The 24,307-nt window shown below is 43.2% G+C and overlaps 1 protein-coding gene across 1 annotated transcript in view; it reads right to left on the bottom strand.

The window, feature by feature from the left end:
* Window positions 1–942: 942 nt before the first annotated feature.
* Window positions 943–24,307, bottom strand: part of AACS (acetoacetyl-CoA synthetase) — a 159,580-nt gene continuing 136,215 nt past the window's right edge. The window contains exon 18 of the mRNA XM_089653715.1: window positions 943–5,624. Within this exon, the coding sequence (XP_089509841.1) occupies window positions 5,487–5,624 (138 nt within the window). The 3' untranslated portion in view covers window positions 943–5,486. The remainder of the gene's footprint in view (window positions 5,625–24,307) is intronic.

Below are 24,307 nucleotides of genomic sequence, written 5' to 3'. Positions count from 1 at the left end.
TGTGCACACTTACGCAACCATATTATTTTAGTTTTCGTATTTTTATTTCCCTCCACCTAAACGATTTCAGTTTATTGTTCAACTGAGTAGTACAGTTTATAGGATACACTAAAAGGAGGACAAGTTCTGAAATGATTTATCTTTGTCTCATTTTTTTATATCACAGAAACCTGACATTTTAACAGGGGTGTGTAGATTTTTAATATCCACTGTATATACCATTCAACATTCTGTCTCTTGGAGAGATGAAATAGGTTGTTCTTGCAGAAAGCAGTACTTGGGCCCCTCCACTGACAAATAGGGCTCAGTACAAGAATGCTGCCTATACCCCCCTATGGGCAGTCCTGGAAGGTGGTTAACAGCATTTCCATCAATGAGGGGTGGTTGAAAAGCACTGCCACGGATCACCAATGTAGGGGTTATTATTGCAGTTACTGGCACCCGAACTGGGGGTTATTTTTGCAGCGACTGACACATGCTAAGGGTTAATATTACAGTCATATACACCAGTGTTAGGGGTTATGACTGTGGTCACTAACACCAATGCTAGGGGTTATGACTGTGGTCACTGACACCAATGCTAGGGATTATTGTGTCCACCGACACCCGTGTTGTGGGTTACTATTGCGGCCACTGACACCAATGCTGGGAGTTACCATTACTGCCAACAGCAGCAACTATGTGCTTTATTCTACCCCACTTTCTCTTTAGAGTGTGTTGATGTAAAAAATACAGCAGGATCAAAATTTTAAAGGTGTTGAGGTGTGTTACAGCCCATTAAATTTGAATAGGCTGCCTGATATGAAACAATGCACTTCAGTGCATGAAAGCAAGCTATTGTGTGACCCTCTGTAAGTGTTGGGGGCCACACAAGAGACCCTCTATAAAGTTGACCAACACTTGTGAATATGATAATTTTGAATGAAGACACCATTACAGATATAAAAGAAAAAATGGGTGCTTTTAATGCATTACAGACAATGCTTAACACATACATGTATCTCCACACTGCAATCCTTTTAAAAAAAATAATTACATAAAATACAATAACTTGTACCTTTTTTATAGCACTAACAGATTGATAAACACAGTGCACTATTGAATTTTTGGTGACAAGAATAAAATAGTTTTGACCTGATCTCGAAATTTCCAATGTAACATTGCACTGTTTTGTAAAGCACTATGGTTTCGTTATGATGCTAACATTCAGGTATGGGATCTTAAATCCAGAATGCCTTGGATTCAGAAATCTACCACAACAAAGGAAATTGGGGAACTTTCCCAATTAAAATTTTATGGCAATAGCTTTCAATGTGGCAATAAATGGTTTAGCAGTACTCTGTATAAGCAGTGTAGAAGAAATTCTCTTTATGACCAGGCGAGTGTGTGACATTTTCTAGAAAATAAACGGTTTTGTACTTTTAGGCCTTCCTGTATAATGGAACATTTTGAGCAAGTGGCTTCTGGGTAAAAGATCCCATACCTACATATATAAGCACAGTTAATTTTCCAGTTTTTGAATGGTTAGTGCCACAACGAGTGCACTCATATCAGACAACTGCTAGTGTTTGACAGGCAGTAAGACGTACACAGTCACAAAGGTCTACTGGAAAACTTAACTGCATTACATTAACATAGCAGCTACCACAAGGGCAAAGGGACATTAAATAGAACTCCAGGACTGACCAATAAGCAGCAAGATGTGGAGCTAGTGCACTTGGTTATGGCATAAACAGTCAGTATTTTATCACCCACATCTGCCTTCAAGACAGAAGCACATAATTATGCAAATGTGTAAACATATAAAGCTTGTACTGAGGAGCACCCATGGCTTAATCAAATTCTCCATTAAACCATATTACACTGTCCCATTTTTAAGCCAACAACACATTTATATGCAAAGTTATATCATGATTCTAAACACCAAAACAATTTGTTTTAAAAGGTACAGAGTGTGACCATTTTTGAGGTGCAGGTTAAAGAGTGTCAAGGCACAACTGCTCTTCTGAAGAATTGAGGCTTGATGGATCGGTCACAACCAGATCTATATGATGCCACCTGCAAGTTCATACAACAATGAAAAGGGAATGTACTAGGATTACCTATAGCAGCTCACATATTTTTTCACAAAAATCAGTTGCCATCCTTTGCTGACATGCTTAGATTTGCAGTATATAGATTAAGAATAAAGTCAACTATAGGAGACCTCAGATCATGAGATTTGTCTTCCTAAACCCTTGAAGACTATTTTCTGGTCTTTTTAAATACCATGAATAAGGCTAGGCACACCTCTGTTCAGATTATGAGAGCTGCAGTATACACTCACTGTCTCCACTAGTAATCCTCAGATCAATTCGGTATTGCATTCAGTATACTTTGGACCCTACACGTTTTAGGGCCATTCATGCGTTTTATCACATATGATATGTACACGGGTTAGCCATTTTTGCCTTGGGTAACATACAAACCGCTGTTCAGTGCCATTCATTTAAATAGCTTGCCAACACACTATTACAGTAACAAGAAATACACCAGCACTGCAACATATATCAACATGCATCCCACCTACTTTAAAAGGGAAAAAAAATCATGTCTGTTTTTCAATGAGTTAAAGGTGTGCCGCCAGCCCACTTAAATTTCAGCACAGTTATTTGTTACTTTTATTCAGGCATCAAAAAAGCACTGATAACTGGGCATACAATGTGTCACTTGTATAGCTCACCATCTTTTATTCAGGCATCAAAAGCACTGACAACTGGGCATACACAGTGTCACTTGTATAGCTCACCATCTTTTATTCAGGCATCAAAAGTACTGATAACTGGGCATACACTGTGTCACTTGTATAGCACACCATCTTTTATTCAGGCATCAAAAGCACTGATAACTGGGCATACACTGTGTCACTTGTATAGCACACCATCTTTTATTCAGGCATCAAAAGCACTGACAACTGGGCATACACAGTGTCACTTGTATAGCTCGCCATCTAAGTACTACCCTTTCAAAAACGTTCTGAGAATGTAGGCTTTTACAGGTCTGTGAAGAAAGCAAGAAATAACACTACCAAGGCAATTTCTGCAGAAAGGTTTGGAAATTCTCTCAGGAGTAGAGAGTACCATCACCCTTTTGCTAGTCTTTTTGGATTCCTTTGGTAGATTGTGGCACTGTTGGAGTGACTAACTAAGGAGCATATTTTATACATCAGTGAATGTGGCAAACATTCACCGCAGGTAAATCAGTCACTATTATTTAAAATACATGCATCAGAAAGATACATGCACAGTATATGTCACATTCACCGCTAAAAAATAAAAAAAATAAAAAAGAATACCCCCCAAGTACCTGCACACAAAGCAGTGATATACCACAGCATGTGTGTAAAATCCAGTCATGTGCAGAGATTTTTTTTTTTTTTGTACCCTGCACATGTTTAAAGGGAATGTTTACTGTATACCTGGATGTAAATGATCTTATCAATATGTGGTTCGGGTTTACAAACTTTCCATTTTATGTACAGTATATGATTATCTATACATGCGAGCAGCCATATTGGCTTATTACATGCAGAGTCTCTGCTCCCTTCCTTGAAGTGTGGTGAGGTTGATTAACAGTACTACTAGAGTGAAAAGTTCCTTCAATGATCCAATCATTTGAAAAGCAAATTCATTTTTATGTATTTTATCTTCACATGATTGGGTATTCAACTTGAACACAGCTACAATTTATTAAGTGAAGTTTCACCACATTAATAAATCAAGCCCAGTGTTTGAGCTGTACTTCTCATCACAATGGTAGTCTCTGAGCTTAGCTCAACAGCTGATAAGAGAGCCTAATTGCACTGAACCTGTGAGAACTCGCTCTAATGGCAAATTCACAAACATCTACATTAACTTCATTAACAACAATGGAGACATAAGCTAATTAAATGTCCTATCAAAAAAAAGGTAAACATTACAATAAGTAAAAATGTGCTATGCTTTCCTTTAAAAGCTCACTTTTCTTAGCACTTAAGTAGATCATTCCCTAGTGTATTACATAACAGTTACTAGGAATAGAATGTTTACAGGTAAACCATGCTTTTCTGGTTATAATTGTGAGCCACATGTCTATGGAAGGTATGGGCAACCTTTGACTTCAACTGGAGTGGAAGCACATAAAAATACATCATTAGGGCTTGTTCATACTTGTGCAGAGATCGGCATTTTTCTTTATTAGAAAAATACAGATCACTGCTTTCTATGTATGTATGATCACACATACATTTTATGTATGTATGAGTACTGTTTTTTATGTACCCTGTTTACACTAGAACACAGACGGCAGCTGTGTTTTATGTATATATGATCACTGCTTTTTTATGTACCCTGTTCACACTAGAACACAGGCGGCAGCTGTGTTTTATGTATGTATGATCAGTGTTTTTTATGTACCCTGTTCACACTAGAACACAGGCGGCAGATGTGTATGTATGATCATACATACATTGTATGTATGATCATACATACATTGTATGTATGTATGTTCAGTGTTTTATATGTACCCTGCTCATGCAAGAACACAGGCGGCAGCAGCGGAAAACCACATACAGTTTTCCACAGCATCCTGCGGTTCTTTGGAACCCTGCATTTCTAGAAGTGTCTGAAATGTCACTTTGGATATTACAATAAAAAGGGAAAACAGTGCCTTGTGTTGTAAAAACACAATGGACTGCACCCTGAAAGCCCACCTAGCATGGACATAAGCCCTAGCAGGAAAAAGGAACAGAAACACACACGCACACACCTGTGTTTTACTTACTATGTGCTGAAACTGAAGCAGAAAGTCTAAATTCAAAATGGTATTATGTCAGCATGAATTTTCCATTATTTAAGCAGATTATTATCCTGATTATCCCTAAGAGCCTAATGTTTGCGCTGCTCCTGAGACAATGCTGACAATTTCAGCAAGTTCAGCAGACTCCTGAATTGCATCTAAATGGTCACATGCAGTAACAGCTCTTCCCATGACAGCTAATATACATGAATAGTGGGGTACAGTTGTACAGGATACTTTTCTCATGAAGGGGATTTGTGACTGTAACAATACACTTCAATACAATGCATTTCAGATTTTCTGCAAGCTGTGGACTTCCCTGTTTTTCTGGACAGGTCCACTTGAACAGCTGGAGAAGAGTACAGTGCGTGTCCTTGGATTAAGATGAGGAAACTGACCCAATTTTACAGAACAGATGCCATGGCTTAAACCCATGCTTTCCAGAAGAGAGAAAATGACAGTTTTGAAATGCTATTTCTAAAACTGTGCAGCAAAATACAAAGACTTCCCATACGATGCATGTGTAAATAGACTGTAGATAGAAGGTCAGTTCTTCCCGGTATAACAATATATGGCTGCTGGCACAAGTCACATATACCTTGGAAATACAGAATGTTCTTCCAAAGCCTAAGCCATCCATGCAGGTATATGTACAAGATCCACGCAATCTTTCAGAAATTCCGCAGTTCTGGAATGTTGCGGTACAGATCCAGGGACTGAGGATTGGAGAATGCCCCGCGATGTGCTACCTCCTTTCCGGCGATGATTTGTTTTACAGCAACTTCTACTTTCTTCCCACTAATTGTGTACTGCAAAGAAAAGGCACAATATTATTACTATTATAATACAGAATTTATAGCACTAACAGTTTTCACAACAATTTACAATATAAAGGGAGAAAATACAACTAAAGAGGGTTAGGATGGCCCTGCTCAAGAGAGCTTACAATTTACATTAATTAAATGAGAACAAGTGCAAGTTATATCTGCAAACATTTATTTCAACAGACTACTACTACCTGAATATTTTATGATGCTGAAAACATAACAAAATGGCTGTAATACGATTAATTATGTTTTTCTCCTTTCTTTGAAATTTACCATCATATTTACCCTAAGTTCACACCTAAGCGTTTTCCACAGCATTTTGCAGAAACGCACTAGAGTCCATTTACACCCCAGTTGCACTGGGTGTGAGTTGGCATCCGATTTTCAAGCCATGCAACTTGCAAATTGTATGCCAAGTCACACCCTATTGTCCGCAATTACAGGACTTGGTCGGAGCAGCACCGATTTTTAAAGTAGTACATGTACTATTTTTTGTGCGTTTTGCATAGACATATGTGGCAGATGTCTTGAAAATCGCACCTGAAATCAGCATGTCCCCCGACTTTGAAATCACGCGACTCCACTGTAAAGTCACATAATTTCAAAGTTGGGCTTGATGTGACTGGGCTCTTAACATGGATTTCCTGTGGGACACATTCTCATCTCCACGTTTTAACCTGGTGCGTTTTTGGGAAAGGGTCAGGGACTTTTTTTTTTTAACGCCAAACGTTGCGATTTTGGTTCTATAGACTTCAATAGAAACACTGCAAAAAAGCATGTAGTGCATTTTGCTGCGTTTTAAATCTGCTTAGCAACAAGGCGGAAAAAAAAAAAAAAAAAAAAACACAAAATGCAGCAAAAACGCAACACAAAATGCAATGCAGGAATTGGTCAAATGCAAACTGCACAGGTGTGAACCTAGCCTTGTGTTTTAATCACTTCCCGACTGCCAGCCAGCAACGCACAGCAGACGGGAGGCTGCTGTAGGCAGAGCAATGTACCCATATGGTGCTTCGTACTTCCAGGATTCACAGCTGGGACTGGCTGATCGGCTATGTCCAATCACAGCCCAAATCTCTGTGTTTACAATCACTCATACCTCTGTACAGAGATAACGATCTCTGTTTCTCATCCCTGCTAAGCAGTGATGAGAAATTTACAGAGATCTTTTTGTAAAAGCAGCACACTTTACACATAGTTAGGCACAAATTTAACCCCTTGATCACCCTAAATGTTAACCCTTTCCCAGACAGTGCCATTAGTACATTGACAGTGTAGAATCTTATCAATGATAACTGTATCAATGTCACCGGTGATGTCAATGGCAGTTAATCAGTTCCCCCCAGCGTCAAATAGTGTTGGATTGCCATCCGCAGTATCGCAGTTATATTATAAGTCACTGATTACCACCATTGGCAGTATAAAAATTCCAGTATATTCCATTTAGTTTGTAGGTGCTACAGCTTGCACACAAACTAATTGATATACAGTTATTGGGATTTTGTTTTTTAATCAAAGACATTATTATTATTATTATACAGTATTTATAAAGCGCCAATAGTTCGCTCAGCGCTGTACATTACAAAGGGGGACAGAACATGTGACAGAACAATACCAATACAATGTGATACACGAGGGGTTCGAGGGCCCTGCTCTTTCGAGCTTAAGACATGTAGCAGAATACATTTTGGCCAAAATTTATGAAGAATTTTGTTCATTGGATATGTTTTATAGTAGAAAGTAAAAAAAAAAACATTTTTCAAAATTGTCAGTCTTTTTTCATTTATATTGCAAAAAATAAAACCCAGTGGTGATCAAATACCACCAAAAGAAAGCTCCATTTGTGTGAAAAAATGATATGAATTTAATTTGGGTACAGCATTGCATGACTGCACAATTACCAGTTAAAGTAGCGCAGAGCTAAGTAGCAAAAAAAGGCCTGGTCATGAAGGGGGTAAAATCTTTTGGAGCTAAAGTGGTTAAGCAAACAAAACCGTGGAACCCTACAAGATACAATCCATGTGTTTTAGGGCTTGCTCACACCACTATTTCAGCATTCCGGATACATTTTGAATATGCATTTACACATGCTTTTTTCCTCTTTATTTTGACACTTGGAAAAGCCTTAATTTGCATTCCAGTGCAGTCTGGTATATTTACTTGTGTTATGATGCATTCCAGATGAAAAACATGCAGCATCATACTTTTGTTGAAAGCACTGGAACTGACTGCATACAGGTGAAACTCAAAAAATTAGAATATCGTGCAAAAGTTAATTTATTTCAGTAATGGAACTTAAAAGGTAAAAACTAATATATGAGATAGACTCATTACATGCAAAGCAAGATAGTTCAAGCCGTGATTTGTCATAATTGTGATGATTATGGCTTACAGCTCATGAAAACCCCAAATCCACAATCTCAGAAAATTAGAATATTGTGAAAAAGGTGCAATATTCTAGGCTCAAAGTGTCCCACTCTAATCAGCTAATTAATCCATAACACCTGCAAAGGGTTCCTGAGCCGTTAAATGGTCTCTCAGTCTGGTTCAGTAGGAATCACAATCATGGGAAAGACTGCTGACCTGACAGTTGTGCAGAAAACCATCATTGACACTCTCCATAAGGAGGGAAAGCCTCAAAAGGTAATTGCAAAAGAAGTTGGATGTTCCCAAAGTGCTGTATCAAAGCACATTAATAGAAAGTTATGTGGAAGGGAAAAGTGTGGAAGAAAAAGGTGCACAAGCACCAAGGATGACCGCAGCCTGGAGAGGATTGTCAGGAAAAGGCCATTCAAAAGTGTTGGGGACTTTCACAAGGAGTGGACTGAGGCTGGAGTCAGTGCATCAAGAGCCACCACACACAGACAGATCCTGGACATGGGCTTCAAATGTCTTATTCCTCTTGTCAAGCCGCTCCTGAACAAAAAACAACGTCAGAAGCGTCTTACCTGGGCTAAAGAAAAACAGACCTGGTCTGTTGCTCAGTGGTCCAAAGTCCTCTTTTCTGATGAGAGCAACGTTTGCATCTCACTTGGAATCCAAGGACCCAGAGTATGGAGGAAGAATGGAGAGGCACACACTGCAAGATGCTTGAAGTCCAGTGTGAAGTTTCCATAGTCTGTGTCGATTTGGGGAGCCATGTCATCTGCTGGTGTTGGTCCACTGTGCTTCATTAAGTCCAGGGTCAACGCAGCCGTCTACCAGGAGATTTTGGAGCACTTCATGCTTCCTTCCACAGACGAGCTTTATAAGGATGCGGACTTCATTTTCCAGCAGAACTTGGCACCTGCCCACACTGCCAAAAAGCACCAAAACCTGGTTCAATGACCGTGGGATTACTGTGCTTGTTTGGCCAGCAAACTCGCCTGACCTGAACTCCATAGAGAATCTATGGGGCATTGCCAAGAGAAAGATGAGAGACATGAGACTGAAAAATGCAGAAGAGCTGAAGGCCGCTATTGAAGCATCCTGGTCTTCCATAACACCTCAGCAGTGCCACAGGCTGATAGCTTACATGCCATTTCCACATTGAGGCAGTAATTGCTGCAAAAGGGGCCCAAACCAAGTACTGAGTACATATGCATGCTTATACTTTTCAGAGGTCCAATATTGTTCTATGTGCAATCCTTGTTTTATTGATTGCATGTAATATTCTAATTTTCTGAGATTGTGATGATTATGGCTTACAGCTCATGAAAACCCCAAATCCAAAATTATGACAAATCATGGCTTGAACTATCTTGCTTTGCATGTAATGAGTCTATCTCATATTGTCACGTACCTGATGGGAGACTGAAATGACAAGGTCAGCCTCAGTTGTGTCACTAGCCCTGACCCCACTGGAGTTGGAACAGAGGGAGTCTAGGACCCAGGGGAACAAGAGCGCCAGTAGTTGTTGTTGCAGATGATGACTCTGGAAGACCGATGATCTTCTTATTCAGGCACAGTAGTAACAAGCAGAGCAGGTCTTGTAGATTGCCAAACATGCACCAGAGCAAGGCAGATAGTGAGGGTAAGAGACAGGAGCAGTGTCATGGGAATAGCCAGGGTCAACAACAGTTGGGCAGCACGGTACAGAATCAGAATGAAAGCCACGGTCAGGAGCAGAGCCGAAGTCAGGAACCAGTATCAATCAGGAGAGCAATCAGAGTCAGGTGAGGAACAAGCCGGGTCAGCAACAAAAGGAATCACACAGGAACAAGCAGGACACGGGGGAGCTGAAGACCAGTCAGCACTCAACATGGGCAGAGACACTCTTTAAATAGGCCGTCTGACGCCAATCATGCGCACAACCGGTAATTCTTCTCTGGGAATTCCTATGTGCACGCGCATTTCCGATCGCGATTCGTCTTGCCAGAAATCCCTTACACATATATTAGTTTCACCTTTTAAGTTGCATTACTGAAATAAATGAACTTTTGCACGATGTTCTAATTTTTCGAGTTACACCTGTAGGTGTGAACTAGGGCCATTAGAATACATGGCAAACACTCTGCATGCAGCCTGGATGTGGTTTAATAAGCACTGAAAGCATGTGGTGTGAACCAGCCCTTATTCATAAATTTATATGTGCTGAACCTTCGGTCACTGGTCAGAGTATCATGAAAATGAAAGCATGAAAGCCTGAAAATCGGCGGGGCAATCAGAGCGGATGTTTGGCCCCCATCCTTCCCCCACAGCCTTCTGGGACACGTCACAGGTCCCAGAAAGCTGCGAGACAAAGCGCAGTGGGAAGCCGGATGAGAAGCTGCAGGCAGTCACTGCAGGCAGTCACAGCCGGCTTCCCACAGTAAACATGCAGGCACCTGGACCTGAAGAGCTGGATCCCTGGACTGGTAAAGTTAAAGTGTCCTATTACAAAAGACAGCAGCTACAGAATTTTCAGCTGCTGGCTGACATTTCGTTTTTTTATTTCTAGCCTGAAGAACTGCTTAAAGTAAGAGGATCAGCACAACAAAAACCCACAGTGGCAGTTCAAATATTTTTGCCTAAAAATGGTTCTTTCCAGCTAACGTGAAGAATATAAATAGAATATTTTTTTCACTTTACTCAATCAGTGGCATAAGGGGACTTGGCAGGAGAAGACTTTAATTTTGAATATTGATTTGATCAAAGAAAACATGGAATGCTTACGTCTCCTGCTGATGCACTCCTGATCTCTGCAGTAGGAGAGAGATACTCCAGCTGGAGATGCTGCAGAATCTGACACTTCTGGGAGTGTCAATTTCCTGGTGTCCTGGCTGTGTGCTGGGGTTACTCCCCCTGGCCTCTGTTGTTGCAGGACAAAGTCAAAAAAGTGTCAAGATTCTGGGGGATCTCCATCTGGTGATTTGTCTTTACTACTTCAGAGATCAAGGGCATAGGCAGGAAGAGATGTCAGTATTTCATGTCTTCTTTGTGGGGGGACTATTTTGGACAAAAAGTTTGACTTTAAAGCAATTCTGTCACTAAAGTCTATCAGCTGTTTCTTTCGCCTAATAGAAAGGTAAATAACATTTATGGAATATAACACGGATTTAAGCTTCCGAATATCACTGAAGGGTCTTATCTCCAGTAAGAAATATGAAATATTATACCTATAGAGAGCAACCATTTTCTGATGTGCTTAGTTTTCACATTATAACTGTACAATTTCCACTAAACACACATGAGCCAAGATATCCACAATACACACATCTGTAGAGGTATAGGAAGACACACCAGGATTGCCCTGTACTGACTTACGGACTTTGTACAAAGATTGTATGGTCAGATTGCATTTTAGGGTCACCATAAATGTTACAATCAACTGTAGACTTACCAAATAATATAAAAACAACCTAATCAATCCAATCAGGAAGGCTCTTTGACTACATACTAGTTAGTAGATCTAAAGGAGATTGTACAATCAGATTTTAACGTGTATGGTGAGCTTTAAAACTTGTCTATGGTCTGTATAATCTAAAATCTTACACCAGCATCAGGACTTTAGCCTACTGTATACAGCCTAGACTAGCGGCTTTCAATCGGGGTGCCGCGAAGAGTCCCGAAGAGTGCCGCAACAACAACCCGGTCTGAGCGCTACACTATGTTAACTCCTGTGCACAGCAAGGAGAGAGCACATCCCGCACCTCCTCCTGGCTCTCTCCTCCTCCCTGCTGCTATCTGTACTATTGCTGACAAAACAGAAAGCTGTATGGGCCTACTGCTATTAATTTGAATGATATTGAAGTCTTTAAACCTCCCCACACATTTACTTCCTTGTATTCTGTGACACGTAATCACTATGCCCGTGAGCAGGCACTGAGTGTCACGCATTTCACAGAGCCTGCCTTCTGAACTACAGAGGTGCTGAGAGGAGGAGTTTCAGGAGGTGGAGTTAGTATAGGAATCACAGCTTGCAGGCAGCAAGGTACTATGGGATATGTAGTCCTTAGAAATTGAAAGTAAACAGCAGAGAAGCTGCAAAGCATGCAGGAAATCCAGGAAGTTGTAGAAAGAGATGACTAGCCGACAGGCAGAACACCCACTACATGAAAGGAGATTTTAAGTACGCTTATATTGGATTGTCAACAACAACTATTGTATTACAATACCGATATTGTAAAATGAAAGAAACCACTTCCTACTAGAGGTACGCATATATGTGGCCTTTAAGCGGGTGGACTTTGAACGCCAAAAGGCTGAATATACGGTATCTCACAGAAGTGAGTCCACCCCTCACATTTTTGTAAATATTTTATTATATCTTTTCATGTGACAACACTGAAGAAATGACACTTTGTTCTATAAGCTGTACACTCACTACATCACATTGTAGCAGTGTAAATTTGCTGTCCCCTCAAAATAACTCAACACACAGCCATTAATGTCTAAACCGCTGGCAACAACAGTGAGTGAAAATGTCCAAATTGGACCCAATTAGCCATTTTCCCTCTCCGGTATCATGTGACTCGTTAGTGTTACAAGGTCTCAGGTGTGAATGGGGAGCAGGTGTGTTAAATTTGGTGTTGTCGCTCTCACTCTCTCACACTGGTCACTGGGAGTTCAACATGGCACCTCATGGCAAAGAACTCTGAGGATCTGAAAAAAAGAATTGTTGCTCTACATAAATACGGCCTAGGATATAAGAAAAATGCCAAGACTCTGAAACTGAGCTGCAGCACGGTGGCCAAGACCATACAGCAGTTTACCAGGACAGGCTCTACTCACAACAGGTCTCACCATGGTTGTTCAAAGAATGTGCACGTGCTCAGCGCCATATCCAGAGGTTGTCTTTACAAAATAGACATATGAGTGCTGCCAGCATTGCTGCAGAGGTTGAAGGGGTGGGGGACTCAGCCTGTCAGTACTCAGACCATATGCCGCACACTGCATCAAATTAGTCTGCATGGTTGTCGTCCCAGAAGGAGGCCTCTTCTAAAGATGATGCACAAGAAAGCCCACAAACAGTTTTCTGAAGATAAGCAAACTTAGGACATGGATTTCTGGAACCATGTCCTGTGGTCTGATGAGACCAAGATAAACTGATTTGGTTCAGATGGTGTCATGCGTGTGTGGAGGCAACCAGGTGAGAAGTACAAAGACAAGTGTGTCTTGCCTACAGTCAAGCATGGTGGTGGGAGTGTCATGGTCTGGGGCTGCATGAGTGCTGCCGGCACTGGGAGAGCTACAGTTCATTGAGGGAACCATGAATGCCAACATGTACTGTGACATACTGAAACAGAGCATGATCCACTCCTTTCGCAAACTGGGCCACAAGGCAGTATTCCAACATGATAATGACCCCAAACAGACCTCCAAGATGACCACTGCCTTGCTAAAAAAGCCGAGGGTAAAAGTTAATGGACTGGCCAAGCATGTCTCCAGACCTAAACCCTTGGAGGAGTGGAAGAGGACTCCAGTGGCAACCTGTGAAGCTCTGATGAACTCCATGCCCAAGAGTTAAGGGTTAAGGCAGTGCTGTAAAATAATGGTGGCCACACAAAATATTGACACTGTGGGCCCAATTTGGCCATTTTCACTTAGGGGTGTACTCACTTTTGTTGCCAGTGGTTTAGACATTAATGGCTGTGTGTTGAGTTATTTTGAGGGGACAACAAATTCACACTGTTGTACAAGCTGTACACTCACTACTTTACATAGTAGCAAAGTGTAATTTCTACAGTGCTGTCACATGAAAAGATATAATAAAATATTTACAAAAATGTGAGCGGTGTACTCACTTCTGTGAGATACTGTATGTGTCCCTATGTAAACATTTTCCGGTGCTGAGAGTGCGCTACCTACGTGCTCCAAGCACAGTAATCAATAGGTACTGGAAAGCTCCCGATGTGATTGGGAGCTTTCCAATCATGTGAGTACCAATCTCAGCAGTCACATGATTAGAATGCTCGCCTGCTCCTCTTGGCATTTAGCACCTCTTAAAGGGCCAGGAACGGGCAGCAGGAAAGGGTAAGGTAGATGATGGGTGCAATGTTCAGAAGCACGGTTTTGCTGGGAAGACTACAATGACTTCTCTATCCAGAAGTGCATGAGGTCACCGGACACTTAGTGCAAGATTAAACTCTATGGAGGCCCCTAGGCAGTCGAAACCTTGGGCCCCCCCCCCCTCACAATTTTCTGGAGGTTTCCTATGCATGTGCTCTAAGGGGATAACATTGAGATAAGTATTGTGCATATCAGTTACTAGATGAAGACGACCATCACTACTGTACACTACACATACCCCGGTTGCATCAAATTTTTTTTACAACCTGAAAGAAGATAAGCTTTTAGGATATGAACTGTAATCTGAACCTGATGTCTATGTGTTATATACTTTAGTTTGTTATTGGGTATATTACATAAACAAAACACAGTATTTTCGCTATAAAAAAAAAAAAAAAAGGAGAAGTACAGCCAAAGCTCTTTTGGCTGTACTTCTCCTGTGGAACAGGAACAGCTCATGGTGGTCTCTTCTCTAGAGACATGGTCAAACCAGCCAGGTAGAGGTGTTATGTCCACCTATTCCTCCACATACATGTACAATTGTATGGAAACTTTCAGAAAACTGTTTTCTTTCTCTAGTGCTGAACATGGTCTGGGTACGTCAGGGAAATAAAAGAATGCAGATATCGCCAAGTGAGCAAACACGCACAGATATTAACAACTCCACAGCTAAGTGACACAACCATTTTCCAGCCCCCACATGCTTCTTGTATAATGTATCTGGATGAAATTAAGCACCAGTTTCTACCAATTATCTCTGCCTACAGACATCCAAAATCTTCTGTTCTCTTCCACTATTTAAGACAATAGTGAAAATTACACTGAAGAGGCCTCTTCAAATACCATCAAGAAGTAAAGTAACACATTTAAGACATATACATAATTTGTTTTGAAGCGAAAAAAATGGAGAAACGGCAGAACAGATCTGTGTGTAAAAAAAGTGGGGTATCCACTTGGGACCTCCCAAAGTGAATAAAGTGGAATAGAAAGTTATGAGACAGGCAGAAATAAAGACATTTTCTATCCCACAGATACATTAGAGGAAGCTTAGGAATGCATATCAGTCTCCGCTGTTCTCTGCCAAACTCATAGCTCCTTACATTAAATCTAGTGAGGCAGCATTATGTTAAATCCTGTTTTTCAGATGCTTATGACTTATGGGAAAAAGACTCAGATCATGATGAAACTTGGCAGTTCTATAATCATTCAAGGTCACAATTCTTTGCCAAACTTCCACAACATTTTACTCGGTAGTTTGTGATTAGCGTTTGAACATTTTAACACTATCAAAGCTGGAAGACAGTGTGTAACAGGAAAGAAAAATACTGCATGCGGGTTGTAAAGGGAAATATCCCATTTACTTTAGTAGGAAGAAGAAGAGCTTTGTGCTACATGCTTCACAATGTTATACAAAGCCTCTAAACACTGGGAATCGAAGGCAGGATACCCAAGACAACTGCTAGTGAAAGAGGGAAATCGAGCAACCATTTGATGATCAATACTAGACTTACACTTTTGATATGAAAGCATTAGACTGATCCAGTCTCAGCCTGATATTAGTGGAAGGGAGGCATTTTTTCTGAGCCACAGTTAGCTATCATTGAAGCCAAACAGAAATTTTAAATCAGCGAAATATATTTTCATATGCATCAAAACAAAGAGCAAAGGTTTAAAGTCTATTTTCTTTGGAAAGCAGCTACAGTCTGGGTAGAGAAGCGCGTCCCCTGCCAGTATCCTGAAGAGGATCCTTTTCATCAAATTTTATGCTCCCAGCTGATTGAAGAGCTATATGTCTGACACACATCGGACTTGACGTATCTCTTCAGAAAGAACACTTTCACACAGAGAGCATGGGTCTTTTTCTGCAACATACTGGCAGGGGACATGCCTTTCTATTTAGGCTCTGGCTGCTTTCCAATGAGAAATAAACTTTAACCCCTTTGCTGCCAGGTCTGTACGTTGTATGGACCTGACAGCGGGGGGGGGGGGGGGGGGGGGAGGTGTATGTGTGTGTATGTATATATATATATATATATATATATATATATATATATATATATATATACACATATACACATACATATACACACACACACACACACACACACATATATATATACACACACCAAGATTGTCTGTATATCTGACAAGAAGACTATCGTCTGTCAGATGAAAGACTGCACCTCCGACGGCAGCAGACTGCTTTCATATGCCGCGCGCCCCAGCCATGTATTTTGGGCTCTCCTTGCCTATCTGCTGGCCCAGGACCAGCAAAGCGGGTGCCCCTAGGTAGGGGGGAGGAAGCTGAGTGGACACATTCCCATTCTTGCTGCTGACCCAGAAACAACATGTTTGACATCACTTCTAGGTCCCCCTGTCAGTTTCCCCAGCCAGTATGGCCAGAAAAGAATGTAATGGAATGTGATATGCACTGCATTACATTCAGTGGAGCCCAGAGGTGACATGCAGGGTCTTTTAGACCCCAGATGTCTCATTTTAGACCCCAGATGCCTCCTCTAACCAACATACCAGGCCCAACACCAAACTCTACACTCTCCTTCTTCGACCCTGTTACCACCAAGGAAGTTACCGAACTCCTTTCCAAGGCCCACTTCACCTCCTGTCCCCTGGATCCCGTCCCCTCACGACTGTTGCAGCCTCCTTCCTGCTCTATCCTAAAGTTTCTAACCAAAATATTCAACCTCTCACTCTCCATGGGCACCTTTCCCTCCCCACTCAAACATGCACTGGTTACCCCCATCCTCAAAAAACCCTCGCTGGACCCCACCTATTTGAATAAATTAAGGCCCATCTCCCTGCTCCCGTTTGCCTCCAAGCTTCTCGAGCGTGTTGTTCACAACCATATGAACTGCAACCTCACCGACAACAACCTTCTTGATCCCCGACAGTCTGGCTTCCGCCCACAACATTCCACAGAAACTGCCCTACTAAAAACGCACTAATGACCTACTAACTGCTAAAACCAACGGCCATTACTCCATACTCATACTCCTTGACCTTTCCGCTGCCTTTGACACAGTCGACCACCCGCTCCTCCTCAGTAAACTCCACTCCATGGGCCTCCGTGACTCTGCTTTCTCCTGGTTCTCCACTTACCTTTCTGAGCCCACTTTCAGTGTCACATACAACTCCTCCTCCTCTGCTCTGCTTCCTCTTTCTGTTGGGGTACCCCAAGGTTCCGTTCTTGGGCTCCTCCTTTTCTCTCTCTATACCTCCTCCCTAGGCTAACTAATAACCATGGCTTCCAATACCACCTCTATGCTGATGACACCCAGATCTATCTCTCCACTCCCCAGCTCACCCCCTCAATCTCCTCACGTATCACAAATCTACAAAGCAACATATCAGCATGGATGTCACATCACTACCTTAAACTCAATCTTTCAAAAACTGAGCTTGTAATATTTCCTCCTCCCCGATCCCACACTCACGACTTTACCATTAAGATCAACATCACAACCATTGGTCCTTCCCCCCATGCCAGGGTGCTAGGCGTAATCCTAGACTCTGAGCTCTCCTTTGGGCCCCATATCCACTCACTGGCTAAATCCTGCCGCCTCAACCTCCGGAACATTTCCAAAATCCGCCCCTTCCTGACCAATGACACCACAAAACAACTTATCCACGCCTTGGTTATATCCCGCCTCGATTACTGCAACTCCCTCCTCACTAGTCTACCATTGCACAGGCTATCCCCCTTTCAGTCTATTATAAATGCTGCTGCTAGAGCAGCGGTTCTCAACCTGGGGGTCGCGACCCCTTTGGGGGTCGAACGACCATTTCCCAGGGGTCCCCTAAGACCATCGGAAAACACATATTTCCGATGGTCTTAGGAACCGAGACACCGCTGCAGTCTCCGGCGATGTGTGGGCGGGATGATACGCTGCTGTCACCTGGCCACACCTCCGGGATCGCTCAGCAGCTCCGCCTCCTCGCCGCTGATTGGCCACCGGAACTGTAGCTCAGGAGAGGCACACAGGCGGCCAATCACCGGCGAGGAGGTGGAGCTTGGAGAGGAGGAGCCGAGCGGCAGCGCGCGTACATCAAAGAAGACCGAGGGAGCTGCCGGAGCGAGTGAAGAGGAGAGCAGCCAGAGAAGGAAGACAGCTGACAGGTAAGTGAGAGAGCGAGCCCAGGCTGGAGCAGGGGTCAGCAAAGTAAGTATCATTGGTGTCAGTGGGAGGAATAGTGCCCCATCATTTGTGTCACTAATACCAACGATGGGGTACTATTCCTCCCCCCACTGACACCAACGATGGGGCACTATTCCTCCCCCCACTGACACCAACGATGGGGCACTATTCCTCCCCCCACTGACACCAACGATGGGGCACTATTCCTCCCCCAACTGACACCAACGATGGGGCACTATTCCTCCCCCCACTGACACCAACGATGGGGCACTATTCCTCCCCCCACTGACACCAACGATGTGGCACTATTCCTCCCCCCACTGACACCAACGATGGGGCACTATTCCTCCCCCCACTGACACCAACGATGGGGCACTATTCCTCCCCCCACTGACACCAACGATGGGGCACTATTCCTCCCCCCACTGACACCAACGATGGGGCACTATTCCTCCCCCCACTGACACCAACGATGGGGCACTATTCCTCCCCCCACTGACACCAACGATGGGGCACTATTCCTCCCCCCACTGACACCAACGATGGGGCACTATTCCCCCCCCCCCTGACCCCAATGATGGGGCACTATTCTCCCCTCCACCACACTGACATCAATGATGGGGCACTATTCCTCCCACTGACACCAATGATGGGGCACTATTCCTCCCCCCACTGACACCAACGATGGGACACTATTTCCCCCCCCCCCCCTGACCCCAATGATGGGGCACTATTCTCCCCTCCACCACACTGACATCAATGATGGGGCACTATTCCTCCCACTGACACCAATGATGGGGCACTATTCCTCCCACTGACACCAATGATGTGGCACTATTCCTCCCACTGACACCAGTGATGGGGCACTACTCCCACTGACACCAGTGATGGGGCACTACTCCCACTGACACCAGTGATGGGGCACTATTCCTCCCACTGACACCAGTGATGGGGCACTACTCCCCCCACTGACACCAATGATGGGGCACTATTCCTCCCACTGACACCAGTGATGGGGCACTACTCCCCCCACTGACACCAGTGATGGGGCACTACTCCCCCCACTGACACCAATGATGGGGCACTACTCCCCCCACTGACACCAATGATGGGGCACTACTCCCCCCACTGACACCAATGATGGGGCACTACTCCCCCCACTGACACCAATGATGGGGCACTACTCCTCCCACTGACACCAATGATGGGGCACTACTCCTCCCACTGACACCAATGATGGGGCACTACTCCTCCCACTGACACCAATGATGGGGCACTATTCCTCCCACTGACACCAATGATGTGGCACTATTCCTCCCACTGACACCAGTGATGGAGCACTACTCCCCCCACTGACACCAGTGATGGGGCACTACTCCCCCCACTGACACCAGTGATGGGGCACTACTCCCCCCACTGACACCAATGATGGGGCACTACTCCCCCCACTGACACCAACGATGGGGCACTACTCCTCCCACTGACACCAACGATGGGGCACTATTCCTCCCACTGACACCAACGATGGGGCACTATTCCTCCCACTGACTCCAACGATGGGGCACTATTCCTCCCACTGACACCAACGATGGGGCACTATTCCTCCCACTGATACCAACGATGGGGCACTATTCCTCCCACTGACACCAACGATGGGGCACTATTCCTCCCACTGACACCAACGATGGGGCACTATTCCTCCCACTGACACCAACGATGGGGCACTATTCCTCCCACTGACACCAACGATGGGGCACTATTCCTCCCACTGACACCAACGATGGGGCACTATTCCTCCCACTGACACCAACGATGGGGCACTATTCCTCCCACTGACACCAGTGATGGGGCACTATTCCTCCCACTGACACCAGTGATGGGGCACTATTCCTCCCACTGACACCAGTGATGGGGCACTATTCCTCCTACTGACATCAGTGATGGGGCACTATTCCTCCCACTGATACCAACGATGGGGCACTATGCATCCCACTGACATCAGTGATGGGGCACTATTCCTCCCACTGACACCAGTGATGGGGCACTATTCATCCCACTGACATCAGTGATGGGGCACTATTCCTCCCACTGATACCAACGATGAGGCACTATTCCTCCCACTGATACCAATGATGGGGCACTATTCCTCCCACTGATACCAACAATGGGGCACTATTCATCCCACTGACATCAGTGATGGGGCACTACTCCTTCCACTGACACCAATGACATGGCACTACTCCTCCCACTGCAAAATTACAGTTATGAAGTAGCAATGAAAATAATTTTATGGTTGGGGGTCACCACAACATGAGGAACTGTATTAAGGGGTCGCGGCATTAGAAAGGTTGAGAACCACTGTGCTAGAGACTCATACACCTTACCAACTGATCAGCGACTGCTGCCCCTCTCTGCCAATCCCTTCACTGGCTTCCACTAACCCAACGTATAAAATTCAAAATACTAACCACAGCTTACAAAGCCATCCACAACACTGCCCCTAGCTACATCACCAACCACATCCATAGATACCGCCCAAATCACCCACTCCACTCCTCCCATGATATCCTCCTCTCTAGCTCCCTCATCACCTCCTCCCACATTCGCCTCCAGGACTTCTCCAGACCCTCTCCCATCCTCTGGAACTCCCTACCACAGCATGTCCGGTCAGCCCCCACCCTGTCTGCCTTTAGGCGATCTTTGAAAACTCACTTCTTCAAAGAAGCCTACCCCACCTCCACCTAAGAACTGTACTTGAATCACCTCCACCAGATCATCCCCCGCAACTATCACCTTTTGTATCACCTCCCCCTTCTTTTAGATTGTAAGCTCCACGAGCAGGGCCCTCTTATTCCTTCTGTACTGAAATGTATTGTAATTGTACTGTCTCCCTTATATTGTAAAGCGCTGCGCAAACTGTTGGCGCTATATGAATCCTGTATAATAATAAAGAGAATTGGTTAACAAAAGATCATCACAGACTTTTTGTCACCTATGTGCTGAAAAAAAAAAAAAGTTAATGTGGTTCTAAAGACTCAAGGTTTTTTACCTTCATGCATTCTATACATAAAAGGTAAAAAACTTTCTCTGTGCAGGATCCCCCCAGCCCTCCCCTAATACTCACCTAAGCCCCCTCTTGATCCAGCAATGTGCACTGGAGTCTCAGCTATCCCGGGACTCCCTCTCCTCACTAAGAAAGAAGCGGGAGTCATTGGCTCCCACTGCTGTCAATCACAACCAGTGAGCCAATGAGACAAGAATGGGCAGGGCCAAGCAGCTGCTCCTTGTGTGAATGAACACAAAGAGCAGGGGGTGCCCCCATAGCAAGCTGCTTGCTGTGGCGGCATCCGACAGCAGGGAGGGACCAGGAGCGCCGGCGGGGGAACCCGAGAAGAGGAGGATCGGGGCTGCTCTGGGCAAAACCACTGCACACAGCAGATTAGCATAGACATGTTTTTTGTTTTGTTTTTTTTTGTTTAAATAACAAAGCCTTTAGAATCAAAAAAAAAAAAAAAAAAAAAGTTTTTTAAAAATTGTAAAATAATTAAAGTTACACCCAACATATAACATGAAAACAGCGATTGTGATACACGTTACATATCACCTCACATGCCGGAGTGAGAGCAATATTTCTAACATCTGACATAACTGATGACTTTTAAACTGCGCTTTAAAGTGTTGCTTATAGCAAATATAGGTTGATGAAGTTTGTCAATGGTGCAGGCAAATTTTGGTTTGACACGTTGGGTATTTATTTACTCGGTGCAACCTCATCTTTTATATTTTACCTAAAATTGGGTAATATATTGCGTGTGTGTGTGTGTGTGTGCCATAAAAAGAAACCTCTAGTGTATTTTTTTTATTTTGCATTTCCTAGACCTTTGCGATAATATCATGCAACATAAAAAAATTGGACCTACCACTATTCTATTCACTAGAGTGTGTTTCAGAAAATACAGTGGATAAAATAAGTATTGAACACGTCACCATTTTTCTAGGTGCTATTGACATTAAAATTTCACCACGTTAGTAACAACCCATGTACATACAGTTAGGTCCATATATATTTGGACACAGGCACAATTGTATCTTTTTTTTCAGGTATTTACCAAAACATATTCAAGCTATAGTTATATAATGGATATGGGCTGAAAGTGCAAACTTCCAGGTTTAATTTGAGGATATGTACATCCAAATTGGAGGAAGGGTTTAGGAATTACAGCTCTTTAGAATAACCACCCCCCCCCCCTTTTTTCAAGGGACCAATCATAATTGAGACAATTGAATCAAAAGCGGTTTCATGGCCAGGTGTGGGCTACTCCTTCGTTATTTCTTCTTCAATGAAGCAGGTAAATGGTCTGGAGTTAATTCTAAGTGTGGTACTTGCATTTGAAATCTATTGCTGTGAACCTACATCATGCGTGCAAAGGATCTGTCCATGCAAGTTAAACAGGCCATTGTAAGGCTTCAAAAACTAAACAAATCCATCAGAGAGATAACAGCAACATTAGGAGTGGCCAAATCAACAGTTTGGTACATTCTAAGGAAAGAAGAACACACTTGTGAGCTCAGCAACATAAAAAGGCGTGGACGTCCACGGAAGACAACAGTGGTGAACGATCGCAGGATCCTCTTTATGGTAAAGAAAAACCCATTCACAACATCCAGACAAGTGAAGGACACTGTCCAGGAGATGGGCGTATCATTGTCAAAGTCAACAATCAAGCGAAGACTTCACGAGAGCAAATAGAGAGGGTTCACCACAAGGTGTAAACCATTCATAAGCCTGAAGAATAAAAAAAGTCAGATTAGACTTTGCCAAAAAACATCTAAAAAAGCCAGACCAGTTCTGGAAAAGCATTCTTTGGACGGGTAAAACTAAGATTAATCTGTACGAGAATGGCAGGAAGAAAAAAGTGTGGAGAAGGCTTGGAACAGCTCATGATCCAAAGCACACGTCATCTGTAAAACATGGTGGAGGCAGTTTGATGACATGGGCATGCATGGCTTCCAGTGGCACTGGGTCATTGGCGTTGATTGATTATGTGACAGAAGACAGTATATCTCTAAACACTGAAAAAATTCATCGAGCTGCTTCGGTCAGCCCAGATTCAGCCAAATGCAGCAAAGTTGATTGGATGGCACTTCACAGTAGAGATGGCCGAGTCAATCACCTGATCTCAACCCAATTGAGCATGCATTTCACTTGCTGAAGGCAAAACTATGGGCAGAAAGACCCAAAAAGAACAACTGAAGGCAGCTGCAGTTAGAGCCTGGCAAAGCCTCAGAAAAGGAGGAAACCCAGTCTTTGGTAATGTCCATGGGTTCAAGACTTCATGCAGTCATTGCCAGTAAAGGATTCTCAACAAAATATTACAAATTAACATTTTATTTTTGATTATATTCATTTGTCCAATTACATTTGAGCCCCTGAAAATGGAGGAACTGTGTATAAAAATGGTTTCAGTTCCTAAAATTTGTACTTGATATTTATGTTCAACCCCTTGAATTAAAGCTGAAAGTCTGCACTTCAAATTCATTTGGATTGTTTTTTAATTTATTCTGGTGGCATACAGAGCCAAAAAGTATGTAAAATTGTGCCTGTGTCCAAATATATATGGACCTAACTGTACATACACAGAAACCAAAAAAATAACATCAGAAATTAAGTTATGTGTAATAAAATAGAATGACACAGGGAAAAGGTATTGAACAGGCTAACAGAAATGTATTTAATACTTTACAAAATCCTTTGTTGGTAATGACAGCTTCAAGGTGCCTCCTTTATGGAGAAACGAATCGCATGCAATTCTCAGGTATGATTATGGACAATTTTTCCCACACAGTCTTCAAATCTTGAAGGTTCCGTGGGCCTCTTTTATGAACTCTGATCTTTAGTTCTTTCCATAGATTTTTTTTATTGGATACAAGTCAGGTGATTGACTGGCATTCTAGCAGCTTATTTTCTTTGAAACCAGTTGAGAGTTTCCTTGGCTTTGTATTTGGGATCATTGTCTTGCTGATATGTCCACCTTCATTTCA

The sequence above is a fragment of the Staurois parvus genome, unplaced genomic scaffold, assembly GCF_062004578.1.
Source record: "Staurois parvus isolate SC_StPar_1 unplaced genomic scaffold, SC_StPar_1.0 ptg000719l, whole genome shotgun sequence".
Classification (NCBI taxonomy): domain Eukaryota; kingdom Metazoa; phylum Chordata; class Amphibia; order Anura; family Ranidae; genus Staurois; species Staurois parvus.
This window is presented reverse-complemented; position numbering and strand designations above follow the sequence as displayed.